The following is a 22,207-nucleotide window of genomic DNA, read 5'->3' on the forward strand; positions in this document are numbered from 1 at the left end:
TAACTAAACAGTTAAATCTGAACCTCAAGTAACGTTGGCGCTGGAAGCAGCACACGTAACGTTACTTGAGAAGGCTGGTTCGTTCCACCAGATGACGTTACTAATCCAGACATGACGCAGTTTAATTTCCCAACGTATCTGAGACTTCCACAGCAGAAACAAAGCTGCAACAGTCGGTATTTCTGCCATATTGATGGCGGAAAGAAACTATGTTGGGGCGTACAAATATACACCGGCGGGTAAACGCGAGTAATGTTAGCGCTATTATAAACATGGAGGACGCGAACGGCACAAAGCAAAAATGGCCAGTGTGAAGACGCCAAAAGCCTTGTGCAGGCCTTCATCACTGACGAAAAACAAACGCGGACGTGCACAAATCATCTTGAACCTGACGACGACGCCACATAAAATTACTTTCATTAAACATACTAGCTAGCTAACACCGTTAAGCACATTTTATATTTAAACACACTAACGTAATGTTACCGTTTTACAGTTGCTGGACTAACTTAGAGAGTCATTTATAAATGTGGTTCTCCTTTAAACCGAATATTCCTGACAGAAATGTTCTCTCACACAACTTAACCGTCTGCAAATTTAAAAAAATAAAAAGCGACTGCGACAACGACCCCACCCCCACATACACATTTTCAGTTGGTGTAGCTAAAACCCTGCTATCGTAATAGAACCATAGTAAATACAATGTTAAGCACTTTTATCACATTTAAACACGCAACGTAAATGTTTACCTCTAACGTTAACGTACAGTTGATAAATATAAATTACTTGCTAGCTAACGTTAGCTAGCAAGTAAATTCCATTAATCCACATGTAAGCACATCGACTGCATCACACCCCACTTAACGTTAAAACATGGTTTAAATAACGACAAACGGCCTTTAAATTGATAAATGTGATTCTTACCTTTTAAACCGAATATCCCAATCCCACACAGTTGTCTTCTGGGCGCTAGCAAAATTCACTGCCACGGTAAGTGAAGACAAATATATCCTGCTCGTCAATGAATGAGCGCGAAAAAACCGGATGTGGAAAGTAACTCAAAATGAGTGTATGCTCCTAACTCCTTGAAATGACGCCCCCGCAGAGCTTTTTCAGCACTGTAAGTGTTAAAATAACACACAAATCAACACCCATTCACTCTGAATAATTTACACTGGGAATTTAACTCAAATTAACACTACAGATTAGTGGACGTCTAGATTATAAATAGCCTGACTGGACATCATTTCTCAGTGTTATTCATCAACTAATTCTGGTTATCAATGGACATCCAGATTATAGCCAGCATCAACGTCTATTCTCAACTAGTTCTGGCTGTTAGTGGACATCTAGATTATGGCCTGACAGGACATAATTTCCCAGTGTCGTTAATCAACTAATTCTGGCTGTCAACGGATGTTCAGATTATAGCCAGTATGAACGTCTGTTCTCAACAAATTCTGGCTGTCAGTGGACGTTTAGATTGTGGCCTGATTGGACATCATTTCTCAGTGTCATTTATCAACTGTTTCTGGCTGTCAATGAATGGACGGACGTGATATCAACCTGTTTTGTACATCCACAGACGTCGCTTGCTCAGTGGGGTGTCTCCTCTCTGCTCTGACTGCAGGCTGGGACTGCTGCGCGAGGCTACTGAGAGACTGACCACCTGTGAGGGCTTTGGACGGGGGAGTGGCTCACGGCAGCACCCGCTGCTCGTTGAGCAGTAATTGTAGAGTGATACGTGCTTTCACGAGTCTCCAAACACCACAAAAGTCTCCAATAACAACGTTAAAGTCACTAGTCGCTTTTGACAAAAAAATTCAAGTTTGGATGGGATTTCCTCGAACATTTTGCATTGAAGCATGATGTATTTCTGAGCTAAGGTCTAAGTACAGGATGTCTGCCAACTAGTGGAGGGGAATATGAATGACATATAACACTATTCAGAGAAAACAGTTGATTCAGTACCGCGTCCTGTCGCAATTTTGCGACTTTAGCGCTTAAAGGGTTAACTAAGGTATTAATTCATGCATTATTTACCATTATTTAATGCCTTAACTAACTGTTAATCTCAGTTAACTAAGGTGTCTATTTTACCAATAATGCATTAAGAAGGCTTGACTAACAGTTAACAACAGTTAACTAAGGCGTCTATATTACTAATAGTTAATATAGTAAAAAGCCTTGAAGACATGTTGTGTGTGTGTGTGTGTGTGTGTGTGTGTGTCTGTCTCTGTGTGTGTATGTGTGTGTGTGTGTGTGTCTGTGTGTGTGTCTGTGTGTGTTTGTATGTGTGTGTGTGTGTGTGTGTGTGTGTGTGTGTGTGTGTGTGTGTGTGTGTGTGTGTGTGAAGACTATGAAGTTTAAAGTATAAATAATTACATAGGAAAAAAGTTAGCGTCAATCCCTGGATCACTTGACAGTCAGTATGGACAGGAGGAACGATTACAGCCTCCAACTATCAGCATACATGTAAGGTCATGAGTAGACCACCAGGCGTCACTGTTGTTATGTCTATTACAGGGAGAGCTCACCAATGTTTGTCCCTTACAGGACACCATAGGTTTAAAATTTGGTGCCTGTAGGTGGTTTTTCAAACTGTATTTTCCACTACTACTCCATAAAGGTAAGCAGCTTAACCGGTGCCGGTGGCCTAAATTCTGTGAAAATATCCATTTAAAACCACCCGTTAAGTTCATTTGTTCACTCATTGTATTTATTTAAGCATCAAGCTACAGTTTGTTGTGACAAGTAGTGATGGGCGAACGGAGCCTTGTGAAGCCTCTGAAGCTTCTTCCTGATTGTATCGCAAAATGATCCGAAGCATCAAAGCATCGAAGACAACACAGTGACATCTGCTGGTCAGCAGAAATGACAGCGGCTATAACTCGACACAGACAAACGAAGCTTATAACATGAACATAGGAGAGACAGAATGGACACATGCACATGGAATGACAGGACTTAAATTAAATAAATGACATGAACATGACATGACTGAATTAAAAATATAAAGCCTGTGTTTGAACGTTTGAATATAACATTATAATATAATGATATAAACTACTGTGATCAGGATTTGAGGATGTTCAAATCACGGCTAAATATGGATTAAATAAACAGCAGCAACAATGCCACCTTCTAACGCTTCACGATAATTGCACACAGGTGTATGTAGGTAGGCTAATTGATAAGTTAATCAAATACAGTGCAAGCCACTCATATACCCCGCGATGTTCCAGTGAATTGTAACGGGCCATTGGTAAGCACGTAGCGACGAAGCGAAAGCTTGTGAACGCGCTAGCCTACTACACGTGCCTTTTTAATAGTTTTTCTCGTCCTCGCCACATAGCCTACGTTGGAGGAAAGGCAACGCTGATGCCTGAGGTATGATTCCCACTACCGTTACATATGGAGCAGGTATATCATGCTTATTATAGCTGTATGACAAACACGTGTCTAGTTTATTCCGTAATAATTCTTGCAACAAAGTTGTTTAACTACAATTATTGCTGAGTAACCTAGACACGCGGTAACACGCATTGAGCAGCAACCAAATATAGAATGCAGTTGCAGCAGAGGCATAGGCTATATACAGGGTTGCTACAATTCAGAAAGCATAAAGGGGTTTGGGGAAGGGGCTTGTGATACAGGTCTATGTGAAATACAAGAGGTCGTTTGTGTGTAAGTGCTTGTGTACAAAGGAGGTTTGGGGAAGGTGCTTGTGCAGTAATGGGGATTGTGAATGACAGTTTGGGGAATGCTTATTGTGTACTTGTTTTCCTTTCCAGATTTTTATTGAGAAACAAAATGTGTTCGCGGTTGCTGGGTTTGAGGCGGTTTCAATCGGCTGCTGACTAGTTCCCCAGCCTTGGAAGACCCTCTCACATGGCACTGAGGATGCTGGAGTGCACAGATGGCGCATGGCTATTTGAGAGAGCTGGAACAGCCAAGGTGGTGCCTTTCCCAAGTATTTAAGAGGGTCCTCTGACCTAGGCAAATGTGGGTCTTTCAAATACCTGTAAGCAGAAGGAAAATACAATTTATTTCATTATAATTCTTCTTATGTCTGTAGGGAAACCACCAATCCCAACAATTTACCTCTGGACCTCGGCAATGGCACTGGCTGTTGCGTTGGAACCACGTTGTGTGCCAACGTGGCTGTCAAGCAGGCCCCAGAGATTGTCCTCCTGCTCTGAAGACTCCTGTGAGGAGGGTGGTGGTGGTGGTGGTGGTGGTGGAATGATGTTGGCACATTCCCTGGTGAGTCTCTCCACTGCAGCCTGAGACGAGTTTGCACTGCAGAACCCCATCTCCTTGTACCTGGGGGTCCAAAAGAATTTCCACACTGAGAGCAGTCATTTTTGCAACAATGCCAAATTTATCATTGAGTACCTACTTTACCTCGGGTCCACAAGTGTTGCCACACTGAGAGCAGTCATTTTTTCAACAATGGCAAACTTGTCATTTAGAGTGCTTTGCACATTACTGGCCAGTTTCTGCTCCAACGGGTTTGCCATTGTTGTACACAGTCTGCCAGTACGATGTCTTAACATCTTCACCATCGGAATGACTTTGGAGCCAGACACTCGTTGTTCTTCAGACAGTTCGACAGTGGCCAGGTGGAATGGCTTCAGAACCAGCAGACACTGCTGGATGGACTCGTATTCTTCTGCTGAAAAGGGAGTGATGTCATTAGTTAGATTAGCCAAAGTTGCTCCCAAAGGCTCTCGCAGGTCATGGATCCTCTGCAGCATGGCATAGGTGCTATTCCACCTTGTATCCACTTCTTGGATTGGCTTCAGCAGAGGTCTACCCATCTGTAGCTGGATTTCGCACAGTTTTTCCTTGGCAGTTGTGCTGCATTTAAAAAGATGGACAATGCGGCGTGCACGAGACCGCATTTCTTCCAGCTCAGGGGTTAGAGCAAGGGATCGTTTCACCACAAGGTTTAAAACATGTGCGAAACAAGGGACATGGCGGAGATGTAACTGATTAGCACATGCAATCATGTTTGACGCACAGTCGGTCACCAAGCTATTTACCTTCCCTGTAATTCCCCAGTCTGTCATAAGGGCTGACTTTGCTTCAGCGATGTTAGCTGCTGTGTGCGTGTCAGGGAACTTCCTCACTCCTAACAGCACAGTGGAAAGCTTGGCCTCTGCTGTGACATAGTGGCATGTTACTGCCAAGTAGGCATCCATGTTTATGGATGTCCACATGTCTGCAGTCAGGCTTACTGTGGATGCCTTCCCAAGCTCAGCCACAGCCTTCTCCTTGGTGTCTTTATATTTTTTCTGCAGCATTGCCTTTAAGGTCTTCCTCCCAGGGATAATATATGTGGGATCCAGGAGATTGACAAAGGCCTTGAACCCTGCATTCTCCACAATGCTCAGTGGCTGGGCATCCACCACCACCATCTCCAGCAAGGCTTCATCCAGCTCCATTTTCCTGGACACTGTCACACAAGAAGCATAATTTGAATGACAATATTAATTCAGTAATTATTCATTACTTAATTATTATGCAGCAAATGTAAATGTATATTATATATATATATATATATCTGACAGTTGCTTTTTGTGTGTTTGCATGTTTTAAATGTGAATTCTGAGCCTTAACAAATAATACATTCTGCCAGTGTTTGGGACAAACAACGTAGCCATGAAGTAGGCCTAGCATAATGTTTGAAGAAAGACACCACAACTAAAAACTGAAATGAACATTGTGTTTGAATTAGGTGACATTAAAGGATATAAAGCGATCAAGGGTGGCGATCAAGGTGATTTCTGCAAGGTGCGAGGACTGCAGCTTGATGAATCCTTCGCCCAGTTTGGTGCGTGTTCCTTCCTGGTGGGAAAATTAATAGGCTGTGTGTTGTATAATGATCACAATAATGAAACGAAAATGAAACAAACCAAACGAAGGACCGGAATGAACATTGCCTTGAATGTTGGCGCTGGGTGGAGCATTAGATGTTGCAGCTGCTGCTGCTTCGTGTTTTGCACGGAGGTGCCTCAACATTGAAGATGTATTATTGTTGTATGCCAGTTCTTGTGGGCATAGTAAACACCGAACCTTAAAATAATGCAAAGAGTGTGACTGTTTAGAGAGAAACACCTGGACTGGCCTGTTAGAATAGCCAATTTGATCTGAATTACTAGGTAGGCTAGTTAATGCATCTAGGCTACTTTATTCAGCAGATAATGTCTGAATGACAGTGCCGGGAATAATAATAATAATAATAATAATAATAATAATAATTAATAATAATAATAATAATAATAATAATAAATAGGCCTAATAATACAACAGTCCATAACGTAGCCACTTACCTTATTCGGGGATAATAGGTCAAAATGTTCCCACACCCTTGAACGCTTCCTTATGTTTGTACTGTTGTCCATGTTCTATTTTGAATAAACGGCTCTGAAATAAGCACGTCAACTCGATGAAACACAACAAAACTTATCTGGGTGTTCGCCGCGCGTCTCTCCTCGGAGGGAGTAGTAACGGTGCAGCGCATAGGTGCAGCGGCATTTATTCGAATCCAGCCAACCCTTCCGGAGTTTCAGTGACGTTCGAAGCTTCGGACGTCATCAGTCACGTGCTTATTTCAATGTGATACAAGCTCCAACACTAGGCTCGTTCAAGATGAGCCAGATCTGCGCAGATCTGCGCAGAATCGATCACCGGCGATCGCCGCCCGTTGCATGCCGGTTAGATTTGTGTCCGACTTGATCCCGACTTGCTCTGACGTCATGCACACGTGGGCAACGATAATCTCACGAGACCAAGGCGGCCGCAGTTCTGAGACGCAGGCAGCGCAGTTGCTTTTCACCAACTGCAAGAGCCAGGCGGACGCAGGTGGACCCAGGGCATGCTGGGAAACGCCGGCCTCTCAGCTGATCGAACAGCTGATTGGTTCAGAATCGACTCAACATGATGACGTTTTATATAAACTTTTCATTGATTTTGAATCGGAGGGATTTTAACTGTGATTTGTTTGATTTAAAGGCTTATTCTGTACAGAACACATGTTGTGTGGCTGATAGTTACGTTTAAAAGTCAGAGAGACTAAATCTGTTCAGATTACGGATCATCTACAGTCTGTTGGTGATTAAAATCAGCAACAGATCGCATGTAGAGCATTCTGACAGCTACTTTGTCATAATAAAAACAACTGGAGACTGTGTAGGAGCTGATATATGGGTCTGATATCATTTTATTAAATCGGAATTCGGACCACAGTGTTTGTGTCACTTCCTGTTGAGCCTGAAGGCTGCTGTCAGCTGCTGGAGTCAGCTGGAAAACTGTCCGATTTGAGAGCGGACTTTTGTCACCGCCCCGGCTGCTGCCGCCTGCTCTCGTCTACTTTACAGGCGAGGCGCAGTTCATCTCGAACGAGCCTACTGTTTCGAACCAGTGTGCTTTGCGGAAGTGATACAAGCTTCGGTGTCTCGGTGTCAAATGTCCCATCACTAGTGACAAGCAAAGCAAAAATAGATTAATTTATTTACTGATGTAAAAGTGTTTCAGTATACAACAAATATTGTTGTTGTGTACTGGAACATCAGCTTTTACGTTGACTGAATAATGTATTTAATAATTCATACACTATGTATTATTTTCAAGTTTAGATTGTGTTGTGGATTTAATTCTAAGAAAGAAAGTGTATTTTCCACTACTCCATAAAGGATGCTGAAGGCAGCATTCACTGTGAGACAATAAAAACCAGATAGAGGTCTCAGCCACAATCCTGGAGCCAGCGTCCAGTTCTTCTGTCTCTCATCTCCAGAGGTGGGTAGTAACGAGTTACATTTACTTGAGTAAGTTTTTGAAAAAATTATACTTCTAGGAGTAGTTTTAAATCTCTATACTTTTTACTTTTACTTGAGTAGATTTGTGAAGAAGTAACTGTACTCTTACTCCGCTACATTAGGCTACAATGAGCTCGTTACTTTTCTTTTTACCTCTTTTGGTATTCTATTTGGCTTTCTATCATTGTTTTTATTCCCCCGCGTACGCCTCATTTTAATGTTTTATTTTGACAGAGGGAGAGACTTCCGCTAAAGGCTCTACCACCTGACTGTGTTTCACCAATCAAACGGAGTTGTGCAGTCTCGTCACCATAGTCTCAAACTCAGCGCCGGGATGGTTAGCTTACAGTCGCAGCAAAACAAAAATGGCAATGTCAGAATCAGCCGTCGGCAACGCAGACACAGACGAGGAGGAACAGCCCAGAGGCCAGATCAACATGCCCTGGATTTCTTTCAGTTACCCGGCTTCACCTAACCACCGCGGTCCCGCAAGCTGTTTCATGACGGTGGTCAACTAGTTCAATCAACCATCAGGGTTTCCCAATCCAGCGGCGCGTGTTCACATAAAACGTCTCCAGCTGCCATCAGAGTGGTGACTGACGGAGTTTCTGTAACGCTGCCAGCTGCTTCTGACTACTCAGAACTCCAGCTCAGACCGGCCCTCTGCTCTGATGTCATACTCACATTTCTAGGTTTGGATTTAAAGATATGAGGAAGTGATAAACGCAGACAGCAGCAGCATCTGTCAGTGTCTACAGACGGAGGAAGAGGACGTCTCTCTGACGGGACTTTAACAGGTGAGCAGCCTGACAGGTAACATTATACACCTTTGATGAAGAAACTCTGCTGGCAGACCTTATATTTGGGGGATTCATAATATAGGCCTACGTCAACACTGGTTGTTACGTACCTAATCCATCTAGGGGTCAAAGGATGCAAACAATATAAAATAATAACCCGGGAGAGAAACAAAGGATATCCGGTGTTATGTGCCTTCTGGTTTTTCCACCTACTGGTTTCCGAGCCTGTCCAGATGCCGTGTAAACCTATCAACCTACCCACGTCAACAGATTCGCTACATATTCATAAACATTTTACTGGCCTTTGCATGTCGCAACTCAAATCAAAACTATACTGAACTGAACTGAAAATATGAGCCCTACATTACTATAACATTGTACAGCGGGAAAAATGTGTTTTAAAAGTATTTAGGATGATCCGTGTCGCGCTGGATTCGTACCTCCCTCAGCAAAAATAAAACCTTAAGAGTCCACTTCACCGTCCACTACACTATCACGTTTATCACACCTGCTACCAGGACATGACTTTGTTTTTTCTTTTCCGTCAGTAGGCCATGAATCACTGTTTATCTGAGTACTCCGAAACAACAGGTTACCTTGATTTAGTTAAATAAATAGATAAATTATAGCAGGCAGCACACGGATTGTGAAACAATGGGTCTAAAACAACTGTTACCCTGGGCTGGAAACGTGATCTCGAAGCTCTCAAACAGCTACAATAACATGTTCCTTGGATTTATGAAAAGAAGCGATATTTCTATTGACATGGCTCACATGCCTACAGCTACGTTTCCAAAGTTATACAACGCCATATGACAGAAGACAAAATATTTAACCCAATAAAGGATTTGCTGCTTTTCATTTTATGACCTTAAACCTTACCATGTTCGCCAATATTCCCAATAATAACCGTACAGTATTCCAACCTCATTTATCTTGCAATCACGTAACACCACGGAGCTTGTTCTGAATTGGTTCGAAACAACTTGCAACGATGCACTCTTAAGACGAAGTGTTGAAAACAAGGTTCACCTTTCATCTTACACCAATTTCAAAACTGATCTTCTGATATCCGGTGGTGACATAGAGCCTATAGGCACACGCGAAAACAATTCAAAGGTTGGGCGAACTATATTTCAAATTTCTTAAACAGAACTTTGTATTGTAGGGGTTTCAAATACGTTATCTCCCGCCGTAAACATAACGTTGTGGGCTATTGGAAATGTAGAACAAGGTCAATAGAAATATTGCTTCTTTTCATATCCAAGGTAGCCTATTGTAGCTGTGAGAGCCTCGAGATCATGCGTTTCCAGCCCAGGGTAACCAGTTGTTTTAGACCCATTGTTTCACAACTGCGTTGCGCCTGGTAGAATTTATAACAAATCCTTGCACACAGATAGCGCAGATGGTTAGAGTGCACGGTATCGTACGTTTTAAGCCTAAATCAAGGTAACCAGTTATTTCGGGTTTATTCAGATAAACAGTGATTCATGGCCTACTGAGAGGAAAACAAAGTCATGTTCTAAAACTTTTGTGATTGATGTGGTAGTGTAGTGGACAGTGCAATGGTTTGGATGCTGTTAATTTAGCTGAGAAAGTTTCGAATCCAGCGCGATATGGATCATCCTAATTACTTTTAAACATTTTCCCGCTGTACAATGTTATTGTAGGCTAGGGTCGTAAACATAACGTTGTATGCTATTGGAAACGTAGATGTAGGCATTTAAGCGGCCATGTCAATAGAAATATCGCTTTCTTTCATAAATCCAAGGAACATGTTATTGTAGCTGTTTGAGAGCTTCGAGATCACGTTTCCAGCCCAGGGTAAAGTTGTTTTAGACCCATTGTTTCACAACTGCGGTGCTGCCTGCTATAATTTCTGATGAATCCTTGCACATGGGCAGCGCAGAGGTGTAGCAGAAGGTTGGAGTGCATGATATAGTTATGTTTTTAAGCCTAAATCAAGGTAACCTGTTGTTTCGGAGTACTCAGATAAACAGTGATTCATGGCCTACTGACGGAAAAGAAAAAACAAAGTCATGTCCTGGTAGCAGGTGTGATAAACGTGATAGTGTAGTGGATGGTGAAGTGGACTCTTAAGGTTTTATTTTTGCTGAGGGAGGTACGAATCCAGCGCGACACGGATCATCCTAAATACTTTTAAAACACATTTTTCCCGCTGTACAATGTTATATAGGGCTCATATTTTCAGTTCAGTTCAGTATAGTTTTGATTTGAGTTGCGACATGCAAAGGCCAGTAAAATGTTTATGAATATGTAGCGAATCTGTTGACGTGGGTAGGTTGATAGGTTTACACGGCATCTGGACAGGCTCGGAAACCAGTAGGTGGAAAAACCAGAAGGCACATAACACCGGCAACTAGAGCTTCGTTCGGGCCCAAAAAATCAAGCCCGACCCAGCCCGAGCCCGTGCACGTTGTGTCCGAGCCCGGCCCGACACATTAACTGGAATTATGAGCCCGAGCCCGATTTCAACCCGACACTTTTTTAATCCGTGGGCCGTTAAAACTGACGTTCTCAACTACAATTCAGAGCTGTTTGAACTGCAGAAATCTGTTTAAAATGATCTTAATGAATAATGCAACAGGAGCGAAGCATGTAAACTGCTGTTAGTTTATTCAGAATGAAACGGATCGCTAATGGATCTGAATGAAGAAATGTAAAAAAACTCAACGTATTTCTCTGGTAGGGCCTCGCCCTCAGGGGGAGCCTATGCTTGGAGAAGTAACAGAAGAGGACGTTGAAGGCTGACTATTATCTTTTCTGCCACGGCGAGCCTGCATCATGTGTCTGTTCATCATCCACTTCTCCGTTTTATCAGCTGTCATAGGCGAACAGCGGCCGCACTTAATGCACTCAACAAAGCCGACACACATGTTGTCACTGCGACTTGTTTAAAATGGCTCCATACCTCCGACTTTCCTCCAGACTTGCTCAAAGGTAATTCTCCCGTTTTTCTTTTTTTCTTTACATCCTCAAGCTCCATGTTGCACTTAAGCTCCACCATACAGCCCGAAGCCCCCGGGGTGATGCTGCGAGAGGAGGAGACTCCGCGCATGACACATGTTGCATTTTGTAACTGTAGTCCAACTTGTGTAACTTTTTGGACACATTTGTTACTTTGGCCTAAATAGATAATAGTTCTGATTATGGCATAGCTTTCTCCCCACCCAATTAGGCTAAAGAAATTATTAAAAAAAACAAAAATGCTTGATCAAGGGTCCGGCCCGGCCCGAGGATAGTGGCGGAAAATAGCGGCCCGGCCCGAAGTCGGGTCGGGCTCGGGCTCGGGCAGAGAATCAAAACTCTACCGGCAACGCTTTCAACAAGAACTTAACCCTCATGCCCTCCTTAAAAAAACTTACTCTCGACACCTTCGAGGCAAAAATGTCCACGCACACAAAAACTGTTATTAAATCATCATATATCAATATTCTTTTCTGCTTTTTTTTCATAAATCACTTAAACAACTTGTAACCTAATCAAAACTACCAAACATTCAATCATTTTTAGGATTTTAACCCTTTAAATGCCAGTTTATGTATTTGAAGTATTTCATTTTTTATTACAAAAAACACAAAAAACGATTTTTTTTCCATATGATGAATAATATCTAGATTTGGCTTTGGTGGGGATTAGAGGCTTGGATATGTCAAAGATAAGCAACAAAAATTAATTTGATTGCATTAGTATTTTTACATAGTTCCAGATACCCCTTCGACACCTTCGAGGCAAAAATTATACATGTCCAAAAACTGTTATTAAATCATCATATATCAATATTGTTTTCTGCTTTTTTTCATAAATCACTTAAACAACTTCTAAATTGCTCAAAACTACCAAACATTTAATCATTTTCTGGATTTTAACCCTTTAAATGCCAGTTTTAAATCTTGAAGTAACAATTATTTATGAAAAACCCAACAAAACATAAATTATTTTCCATAAAATAAATCATAGGGGAATGGGGCTTTGGTGGTGATTAGAGGCTTGGATATGTCAAAGATAAGCAACAAAACTGATTTGATTGCATTAGTATTTTTTATGTAATTTCCAGATACTCCCTTTGGACACCTTCGAGGCAAAAATGGCCCCATTGACTTCCATTATAACCACATGTTTTGATCTCACTGCCTTTACAGTATAAAACCATGCATTCTGTAATATCAGCATTTCATTTGGAAGAAAACTAGTCATATTTGACATTTTTACAGTATTTCACCAGATTCAACCATTTTGCCCTTGTAGGCCGATGCATGAAATTATAGTTATATTATGGAGCTGTGTGTGTGTGTGTGTGTGTGTGTGTGTGTGTGTGTGTGTGTGTGTGTGTGTGTGTGTGTGTGTGTGTGTGTGTGTGTGTGTGTGTGTGTGTGTGTGTGTGTGTGTGTGTGTGTGTGTGTGTGTGTGTGTGTGTGTGTGTGTGTGTGTGTGTGTGTGTGTGTGTGTGTGTGTGTGTGTGTGTGTGTGTGTGTGTGTGTGTGTGGGTGTGTGTGTGTGTGGTGTGGGGTTGTTTTTTTTTTTTTTTTTGTTTTTTTTTTTGTTTTTTTTTTTTTTTGTTTTTTTTTGTTTGTTTGTTTGTTTGTTTGTTTGTTTGTTTGTTTGTTTGTTTGTTTGTGTGTGTGTGAGAGTTTGCGTGAACCTCTAAGCAAGCAATGATCACTTTATTGCTGAAAAAAGGCATCTTTTGAAGGATGCATTTCATGTGTGTTTGAAGACGTGCTTGAATAAAAACATTGTCTCCTGCATTTGCTGTAAACTGGCGCTTATCATTTCAAATGGTTTGTGGGACATGGTGGCCCTGAAGACTGGTCTCCCACTATGGACATCCCACAGGCTCCGGGTGGATTCCCCTTTGGACCGGTACACACCAGCCAAGTGTGAAGTCCCATGTTTGTTAAAATCTCTTGAGCATCCACATCACTCCATCCTGAGATTGAACACCTCCCGTGTAGATTTGTCATTTCCTGAATCAGCTGGATCAAGTCAAGAGTGAAGAAAAGGTGGAAAGAGGATGCCACATCATGGATTCTTGATATGGCATATCTCGTGGGCTCTGACATCATGCCGGTCGGTGCTTGAATGTTGCGCAGCGTCTCAGTATTAGATGGAGACCAGACTTGCCAACTCTTCACTGTCCATTCAATGTTAGGATGGACAGGATCTTCAGTGTCCTCTCCACTTTCAGAGGAAGGGTTAGAGGCACTCACAGAGTTGGAGGACACCAGTGACCATTTTGTCAGACTCCAGAAACTTGTGTCACCTTCAGATGAGTCCTGCAGTCGGCTGGAAGATAAAGGATCCTTCTCTTTGCTCCAGGTCTTTCTCCTTCTCTAGAGCCAGGTGCATCAACACACTAATAGTTGTTTCTGTTTACAACTAAAGCAGGAAACAATGTTTTTATTCAAGCACGTCTTCAAATACACATGAAATGCATCCTTCAAAAGAAGCCCTTTTTTCACCCAGATTTACACAAACTCTCTCTCACACACGAGACACAATGCATTGCACACACACACACGCACGCTTCGCTACACCCGCCCGCACGCGCACACGCACGCCACGCACGCAAACACACCCCCACACACAGCTCCATAATATAACTGGCAAAAGTAAGGTGCGCCTTTTTCACCACTAAAATTATCATTGTTTACAGATTTACACAAACGGGCCCTCTCTCTCACACACAGACATGCATACAGGCCATACACGCACACACACACACACACACACACACACACACACACACACACACACACACGCATACATACATACACACACATGCATACATACACACACCCACACACACAAATATACATATATACACAGACACACACACTCACACACACACACATACACACATACACACACACATATATACACACACACACACACATACACACACACACACCCAAGACATGCGCCGCGATGCGGTACACACACACACACACACACACACACACACACACACACACACACACACACACACACACACACACACACACACAGCTCCATAATATAACTATAATTTCATGCATCGGCCTACAAGGGCAAAATGGTTGAATCTGGTGAAATACTGTAAAATGTCAAATATGACTAGTTTTCTTCCAAATGAAATGCTGATATTACAGAATGCATGGTTTTATACTGTAAAGGCAGTGAGATCAAAACATGTGGTTATAATGGAAGTCAATGGGGCCATTTTGCCTCGAAGGTGTCCAGAGGGAGTATCTGGAATTACATAAAAAATACTAATGCAATCAAATCAGTTTTGTTGCTTATCTTTGACATATCCAAGCCTCTAATCACCACCAAAGCCCCATCTACATATTATTCATTATATGGGAAAAAAATATTTTTTTGTGTTTTTTTTTTTATAAATAATGACATACTTCAAATACATAAACTGGCATTTAAAGGGTTAAAATCCTGAAAATTATTGAATGTTTGGTGGTTTTGATTAGGTAAGAAGTTGTTTAAGTGATTTATGAAAAAAAAGCAGAAAAAAATATTGATATATGATGATTTAATAACAAAATGAATCATTTAAGTATAAAAGACATGTAAGACTAAAAAACACTGGATTTAAAAAATTTGACTGAAAAGAAGGATTCCTACAAAATTTCATGCCATAAGAAGTAACACAGCAAAAATTATCACAAAATGAAAAAAAAAACTTGAGAAAAATGTACAAAAATGACCGAAGAGGGCATGAGGGTTAAAGGATTTATTGTACAAACTAATCACAAAACGATCTTCAAAAAGAAGACTAATCACAACCAAACAAATAAGAACACCACTGGCCCACTGGCTCTGGTAATGCAGACTTCTCTCTCTGTCCTCTGGCTTCCACTGCGCCTTCACTCTCTCTATCTTCCACTGCCAGCACCACACGCTCTGGCTGGTACCTTTAACACCTTTTGCTGATGAGCAGATCAGCAGCAGCTCAGGAGCATTATCACCAGCACACACCAGGGGCCTGTTTCACAAAAGCAGAATATATAAATCCAGGATAACTGATAAAGCGAGGCTTGACCTAGTCTAATCTGTGCAGCCTGGCTTGGTGCGTTTCACGAAGGCTGAGCCAGGCTGAGGAGGAGCGACTAGGTTGAGCCAGGCTGAAGTAATTCAGATAGATGTGCGTTCACGGCTTTCCTCAAAAGACCGCGAGGTCGATCACAGATTTACTGATGCTAAAATGGAGAATACGCATTGTACATACTTTATACAGAGTGAGCAGCAGCTTCTTGTGGAAGTATGATGACGTGAAGCACATTATTTGTATAAAAAGAAATACAGCCGCTGTAATGAAATAGCAAGAGAAAGCGAGGCAGACGATCATGGACCGACTGACTGTGTAATTGTACCTTAAATATATACATTTACTGACCACTGATCTGAACTGAAACCATCATAATCATACCATTCAAGGATTAGGCTACTAATCATTTGCACAAATTAACAGTTGTACCCTTTGCCTTAAAAGTAAGCAGAAGATAATTTTACTCAGGAAATTTACAATGAAGATCAATTTTCTACAACGCTAGAATATGATGCGTAAATATCTCTGTTCCTCCCTCTCTCTCATGGGCTAAAATATAAGTTTCCTAAGTCATATTAACTTCCACTGCTCGCTTTTAATGCAAAGTGTACAACTGCTCATTTTTGCAAATGACAGTGACTCATTGAATGGTTTCAGTTAAGAGCAGTATTTCATAAATGTATATTTTTAGACTATTATTAAGTCGGTCCGCTATTATCTGCCACGCTTTTTCTCGCGTTTCATTTTTTTATTTTTTATAGAGTTTCCTTCTCTACATATTATATGCCTTGCTCCCTGTATATATGGACATGGAAAATAAAGACACTGAAGAAATTGGACTCTAAAATCTAGAAACTATGAAGATAATTAAGTGATAAATTCCATGCACACTGTAAACATGAATGGAACAGAGTTATTTCCCCCCAAATATAAGGTCAAAAACCATTGAGGTGTCCTCTCTCTGATGTTACATGAATGTACAGTAGCATACATCACTAGATGATAATAATAATAATAATAATAATAATAATAATAATAAGTTTATTTGATATAGCACCTTTCACAGACATAATCACAAAGTGCTTCACAAGATAAAAATTTGTACAAAACATAGTGAATTATACAACAATAAAGATAAAAGAATAAAAACAGTAATTAAAAGGCAACATTTTACATAAATGAATCAAAAGCAAATTTAAACAAATGCGTCTTCAGCTGCTTTTTAAAAGCTTCAACAGAGACTGCAGAACGTAAGGCAATAGGAAGCACATTCCACAGGTTTGGAGCCACCGCTTCAAAGGAACGGTCACCTCTAGTCTTTAAACGGGTGCGTGGGACAACCAGTAATCCCTGGTTAGAAGACCTGAGGGGCCTATTTGTAGTGTATGAATGGAGCAGGTCCGAGATATACGCCGGAGCCTGACCATGCAAAGCTTTATAAGTCAGAACCAAAACTTTAAATTTGATCCTGTAGTTAATCGGAAGCCAATGTAATGAGTATAAAACTGGAGTAATGTGTGACATCCTGCTAGACCTGGTTAGCAGCCTTGCAGCAGAATTCTGGACTAGTTGTAAACGGTCCTGTGACGATTTGCTGAGACAGGTGAAAATAGAATTGCAGTAGTCAAGCCGAGATGAAATAAAAGCATGAATAATCATCTCAAGCTCAGAATGTGAAACAATTCCTCTAATTTTGGCAATGTTTCTTAATTGAAAGAAACCTGTGCGGGTCAGAGATTTAATATGTTGATCCAAGTACATGTTATTATCAAATATTACACCAAGATTTTTCAGTTTGGACTGAACAGCTGAGGACAAGGAGCCCAGCAGCCGACTAATCTTCGAAACTATAGGGTCCGGAGCAACAATAATGACTTCGGTCTTATTTTCATTGAGCTGTAGAAAGTTATTTGCGAGCCAATCCTTAATCAAATTGAAACATCTGAGCAATTTCAACACTTTGTCAGTGTCTTCTGGCTCAAAAGAGACATACAGCTGGATGTCATCTGCATATAAGTGATAAGAAATATCTCCAACTTGGCTAATTATATGTCCCAGGGGGAGCATGTACAATGCCAATAAAAGTGGACCTAACACAGAGCCCTGCGGAACCCCACAGGAAAGGGCCGCGGTTTCTGAGGAATAGGGGCCAAGATACACAGAGAAACTTCTGTCTGATAGATATGAGGTGAACCAATCCAGGGCGCTTCCTGAGATACCAACCCAATGCTTAAGTCTTTCAAGCATGATGTTATGATCCACTATATCAAAAGCGGCACTAAGATCCAGCAGCACCAAAACAGAGCATTGACCCTTGTCAGAGGACATTAATAAATCGTTGGACACTCTAAGAAGAGCGGTTTCAGTTGAGTGTTTCTGACGGAAACCAGATTGAAATTTGTCTAAAATGTTGTGTGCATTCAGAACAGTAGTGAGCTGTTTAGCAACAATTTTTTCTATAATTTTGGAGATAAAAGGTATTTCCGAAATGGGCCTATAATTTTCCGGCAGTGATGTATCCAGGTTGGTTTTCTTTAAAAGTGGCTGCACACATGCATGTTTAAAATATAAAGGGACACAACCAGATTGCAGAGAGCTGTTGAGTATAGCGAGAACCCAAGTACTCACAGACCCAAGAACATTTTTAAATAATGAAGTTGGTATAATATCTCCTGGGCTCGAGGAAAATTTCATACTGCTAACCAGATCAGTGAGTTCTTGTAGCGAGATTGGAGCAAAATGGTTCATGATTGGTGGCCTGATTGAGTGAGCCGAAAATGGAGTAGTCGAAGGGATAATTCCATTTCTGACATCACTGATTTTCTTTACAAAGAACTTGAGAAAGTCACTGCAGTCCTTGTTTGAAAAAAATGGCACTTCAGGAGGAGCAGGACTGACAATATTGTTGATGGTTTCAAAAATAATTTTAGGGTTTTGTTTACTGGATGAAATAAGATTAGCAAAATAAGTTGTTCTTGCCTCCTTAACCATGTTGTTGTATTCAGTTAAGAGGTCCTTGTAATATAGTTGGTGAACATGAAGCTTGGAGGATTTCCACTGTCGTTCCGCCCTGCGACAAGTACGCCTGAAACAGCGTATGGAGTCACTAAGCCATGGGGATGTGTTGACGGGGGAAACACGACGCATCTGACATGGAGCCACTTTATCCAACACTGATATGCAATTTGTGTTGAATGAATGGACCAGATCATTAATGTCAGCATGAGAGGACAGCACTGCGTTTTGGACAAAAGCTGCCGTAAACCTCTCAGCTGAGGAGGGATTTAAGATGCGAGAACATCTTACATTTTTACTGGGCAATACATCAGGATTAAAAGACAAATTAAAAAAAACACAATCATGGTCAGTAATATGCAGTTCCTCAGTGCAAACAGAGTCAATATTAAGACCATGCGTAAAAACAAGGTCCAAAGTGTGACCCCCAATGTGTGTGGGACCAGAAACATGCTGGATAAAGTTAAAAGCCTCAGTTACATTAAGAAAGTCTGCAGCTAAAATACTAGACAAGTCATCAACATGGATGTTAAAATCTCCAACCATAATGACGTTATCCAACATAATAATGGATGATAGAAAATCACTAAATTCAGACAAAAAAGAACTGTTAGAACCAGGTGGTCGATAAATTAAAATACAATAAAATGGATTAGAATTACCAACTTTGGTAACCTGCAGTTCAAATGAGGAAAAAACTCTACTGGGTACTGTCCGACTTTTAAAGCAGCCTTTATATACCACCGCAAGTCCTCCACCACGACCTGAGGTCCTGGGAGTACTGATAAAACAACAGTCAGGTGGACAAAGTTCAATTAGAGGGCCGTATTCTAAGTTTTTCTGCCAAGACTCAGTCAGGAACAAGAAATCAAGGTACCTATTTATAAACAAATCATGCAGAATAAAAGATTTGTTTGTAATGGATCGAGCATTTATTAGCGCCATCTTGAGAGGCGCTGACCCAGTGCTAAGTACAGCAGGGGCCCGTGCCAGGGGACGCAGATACCTTGGAAGTGATCCACCAGTGCGTTTCTTCAGGGTGGACGGCCTAATTGTTAAAATGGTCTGTATGGGACGATAGAGTGGTAATTCATGTGTAATTGCCACTGACGGGCTGTAGGGGGAGATGTCACTGCTGACAATGTCCTGAGAGAAAGAAGTGGTACTGAGAGAAGAAGATGATGAACAAGAAAATGGTTGCACTGGCACCGGAGATAAAGTGGGACAATGCGCTGCTCTCCCCGTGAATTTGCACCGTGCAACGTGGAGAGGCGGGGGGAGGCAGGGGGAGGCAGGGGGATCCTCCCACATGATGCAGCGGACTCTAAAGGAGACATTTAGCGTCAATAACGCCGACAATGGCACCTGACCAAATGTCCGTATTTTTACGAGATGGGTGTGAGAACCTGTTGGACCAGCTGAATATGGAACTTTATTTGATATAATATATGTAGTAGGGGGTCCCTGCCCCATCTCTCTTTCAGTTAAAGGGTCCGTGGCTTAAGAACGTTGAAAAGCCTTAGAGAAACATGGCAGTGAGAATGAATTCTTTCCTCTCTGTTGAGCTCAGTATGAAGCTGAACGGATACAATAGTTGAGACTATGATTACCAACAGAGACACAGCTAACAGGACCAACCTTTCTGATCAGGGGAAACCAGGACACCTCGGTCACATGTTAGACGCTGCCTAGACAGTCTCAGTTGTCTCAAATGCCTTGATGAAACAGATAGGCCTCCAATTTAATCACCACAGCTGTCATACAGCAGCCATGTTGGGACTCAAACTGCAGATGACTTTCTGGAGCCTCAGCAGTGAGACACAAATACGTACAAAACATATGAGAGAAAAGAAAGACTTTAAGATTATTTTTTGTCTTTTATTGACAGAATCCAGTTGAGATCAGGGACGTGCTCAGACAGGAAAAAGGAGGAACTGGAGGTTTTGGAGTTAGCCCTATATCTCTATACATAAAATAATAACTAATTCACAATGCTATGCACAGCACAGATACAGTACAATATAATTCCAATTATTGATTGGAAAATTTGTTTTTAATTACTTATTAGCCTTCTCCAACTCAAACTTCTGATAAAATACACCTGAAAGAGAGAGAGAGAGAGAGATATGTAAGTAAGTAAGTACATTTTATTTATACAGCGCTTTTCACAGACAAGGTCACAAAGTGCTTTACAATGTGCATAGACAATAAAAACATGGTAAAAATAAATAAATAAAAGGCATAGGCTACCCAAAAGCTAGCCTGAACAAGTGAGTCTTCACTTGTCCCTTAAAACCTAATTGGAAAGAAAAAAAAAGAAAGAGAGAGAGAGAGAGAGAGAGAGAGAGAGAGAGAGAGAGAGAGAGAGAGAGAGAGAGAGAGAGAGAGAGAGAGAGAGAGAGAGAGAGAGAGAGAACTAAATAGTTGTGTGTGTGTATATATATATATATATATATATATGTGTGTGTGTGTGTTAGTTTATTTCTGTTTCCCCTGATTGCCAACACCTAGAAGAACACTTTTCAAAAGCCAAAAGGAACTGTCATTATTGTTCTCTGTGTGATTTCAATACATATATGTGAGATTTCATTTCCGTTTAGTCTTTTCTTTTGTCTCTAAAGTCATATAACAGTTTATACATTCATGTGACATCCCTGCAGCATATCCTGATAGCCCAGGTTCTCCTGAAATAAATGATGTCTAGAACTTGATGGTGCATCACAGGGTTGAAGTTCTACAAACATTATTACACAAGGAGACGAGAGGGAACAAAGATGGGAACAAATGGCTTAGACCTGAGAGGGTTAAACTAGTCTGGACCCAGCTTCTTATTTGCTTATCCATAGGATCGACCCATCTCCCAGAACAAATCATCTTGGACTGAATGGAACCTGGGTTCCTGCAATCTGACATAGGTTATCATGTATCCCGGTCCAAAGTTCCTAGACCTTATCACAGGATCATAGGACATGAAGTAACTGGCCGTCCTCTGTCTTACTGTGTCTTTAATCATTAACGTGACTGTCGTTTATCTCCAAGTGGAAAAGACTGTCTGCTTCTCCATGTTACCAACACTCTTTCCATGAGTTTTTTAGCTTTGACAAAGTGATCTCTAATGTTCTCCCCAACCCTCCAGCTAAATGCCTCTTCATACGACAGCCAGATTTCAACAGAGACAAAGCTAGATAACTCAGATAATGATTACAAATCATTGTTGTCAAATCTTTTACTTTGTAGTTTATTTTGTTGGTTTAACATGTCTCTTTATTGTCCTGTATTTTTAAAAGTGATGTTCTCAGCGGGGTTTTTTTAGATCAAATTTTTATTGCTTTTATATTTTTGAACATACAGAACAGACAAATACAATTGAACAAGAACAAAAACCTTCTACCACCCCTCACCCTCTACGGCCTGGAGGAAAACAAAACAAACAAATTAAAGGAATATTTCACCGCTGCAAAGCTGAATATATCTTTAAATTGGGTTACTTATGTAGTAGAAATGTG

At 41.1% G+C, this 22,207-nt stretch overlaps 2 protein-coding genes across 3 annotated transcripts in view; one reads left to right on the top strand and one right to left on the bottom strand.

Moving 5' to 3' along the window:
- LOC120566582 (zinc finger BED domain-containing protein 4-like) overlaps nucleotides 1–5,471 on the bottom strand; it is an 11,089-nt gene extending 5,618 nt beyond the window's left edge. Inside the window, exons 1-3 of the mRNA XM_039813097.1 lie at nucleotides 4,408–5,471; nucleotides 4,105–4,326; nucleotides 3,892–4,022 (exon numbers count right to left, since the gene is read on the bottom strand). Coding sequence (XP_039669031.1) covers nucleotides 3,892–4,022; nucleotides 4,105–4,326; nucleotides 4,408–5,450 — 1,396 coding nt within the window. The 5' untranslated portion in view covers nucleotides 5,451–5,471. The remainder of the gene's footprint in view (nucleotides 1–3,891; nucleotides 4,023–4,104; nucleotides 4,327–4,407) is intronic.
- Nucleotides 5,472–8,077: 2,606 nt separating this feature from the next.
- LOC120566809 (NLR family CARD domain-containing protein 3-like) overlaps nucleotides 8,078–22,207 on the top strand; it is a 51,092-nt gene continuing 36,962 nt past the window's right edge. For both annotated transcript variants that reach the window (XM_039813464.1, XM_039813463.1), the window contains exon 1: nucleotides 8,078–8,620. The gene's annotated coding sequence lies outside the window, so the exon portion shown is untranslated. The remainder of the gene's footprint in view (nucleotides 8,621–22,207) is intronic.

This window comes from Perca fluviatilis, chromosome 10 (assembly GCF_010015445.1).
Source record: "Perca fluviatilis chromosome 10, GENO_Pfluv_1.0, whole genome shotgun sequence".
NCBI classification, from domain to species: Eukaryota; Metazoa; Chordata; class Actinopteri; order Perciformes; family Percidae; genus Perca; species Perca fluviatilis.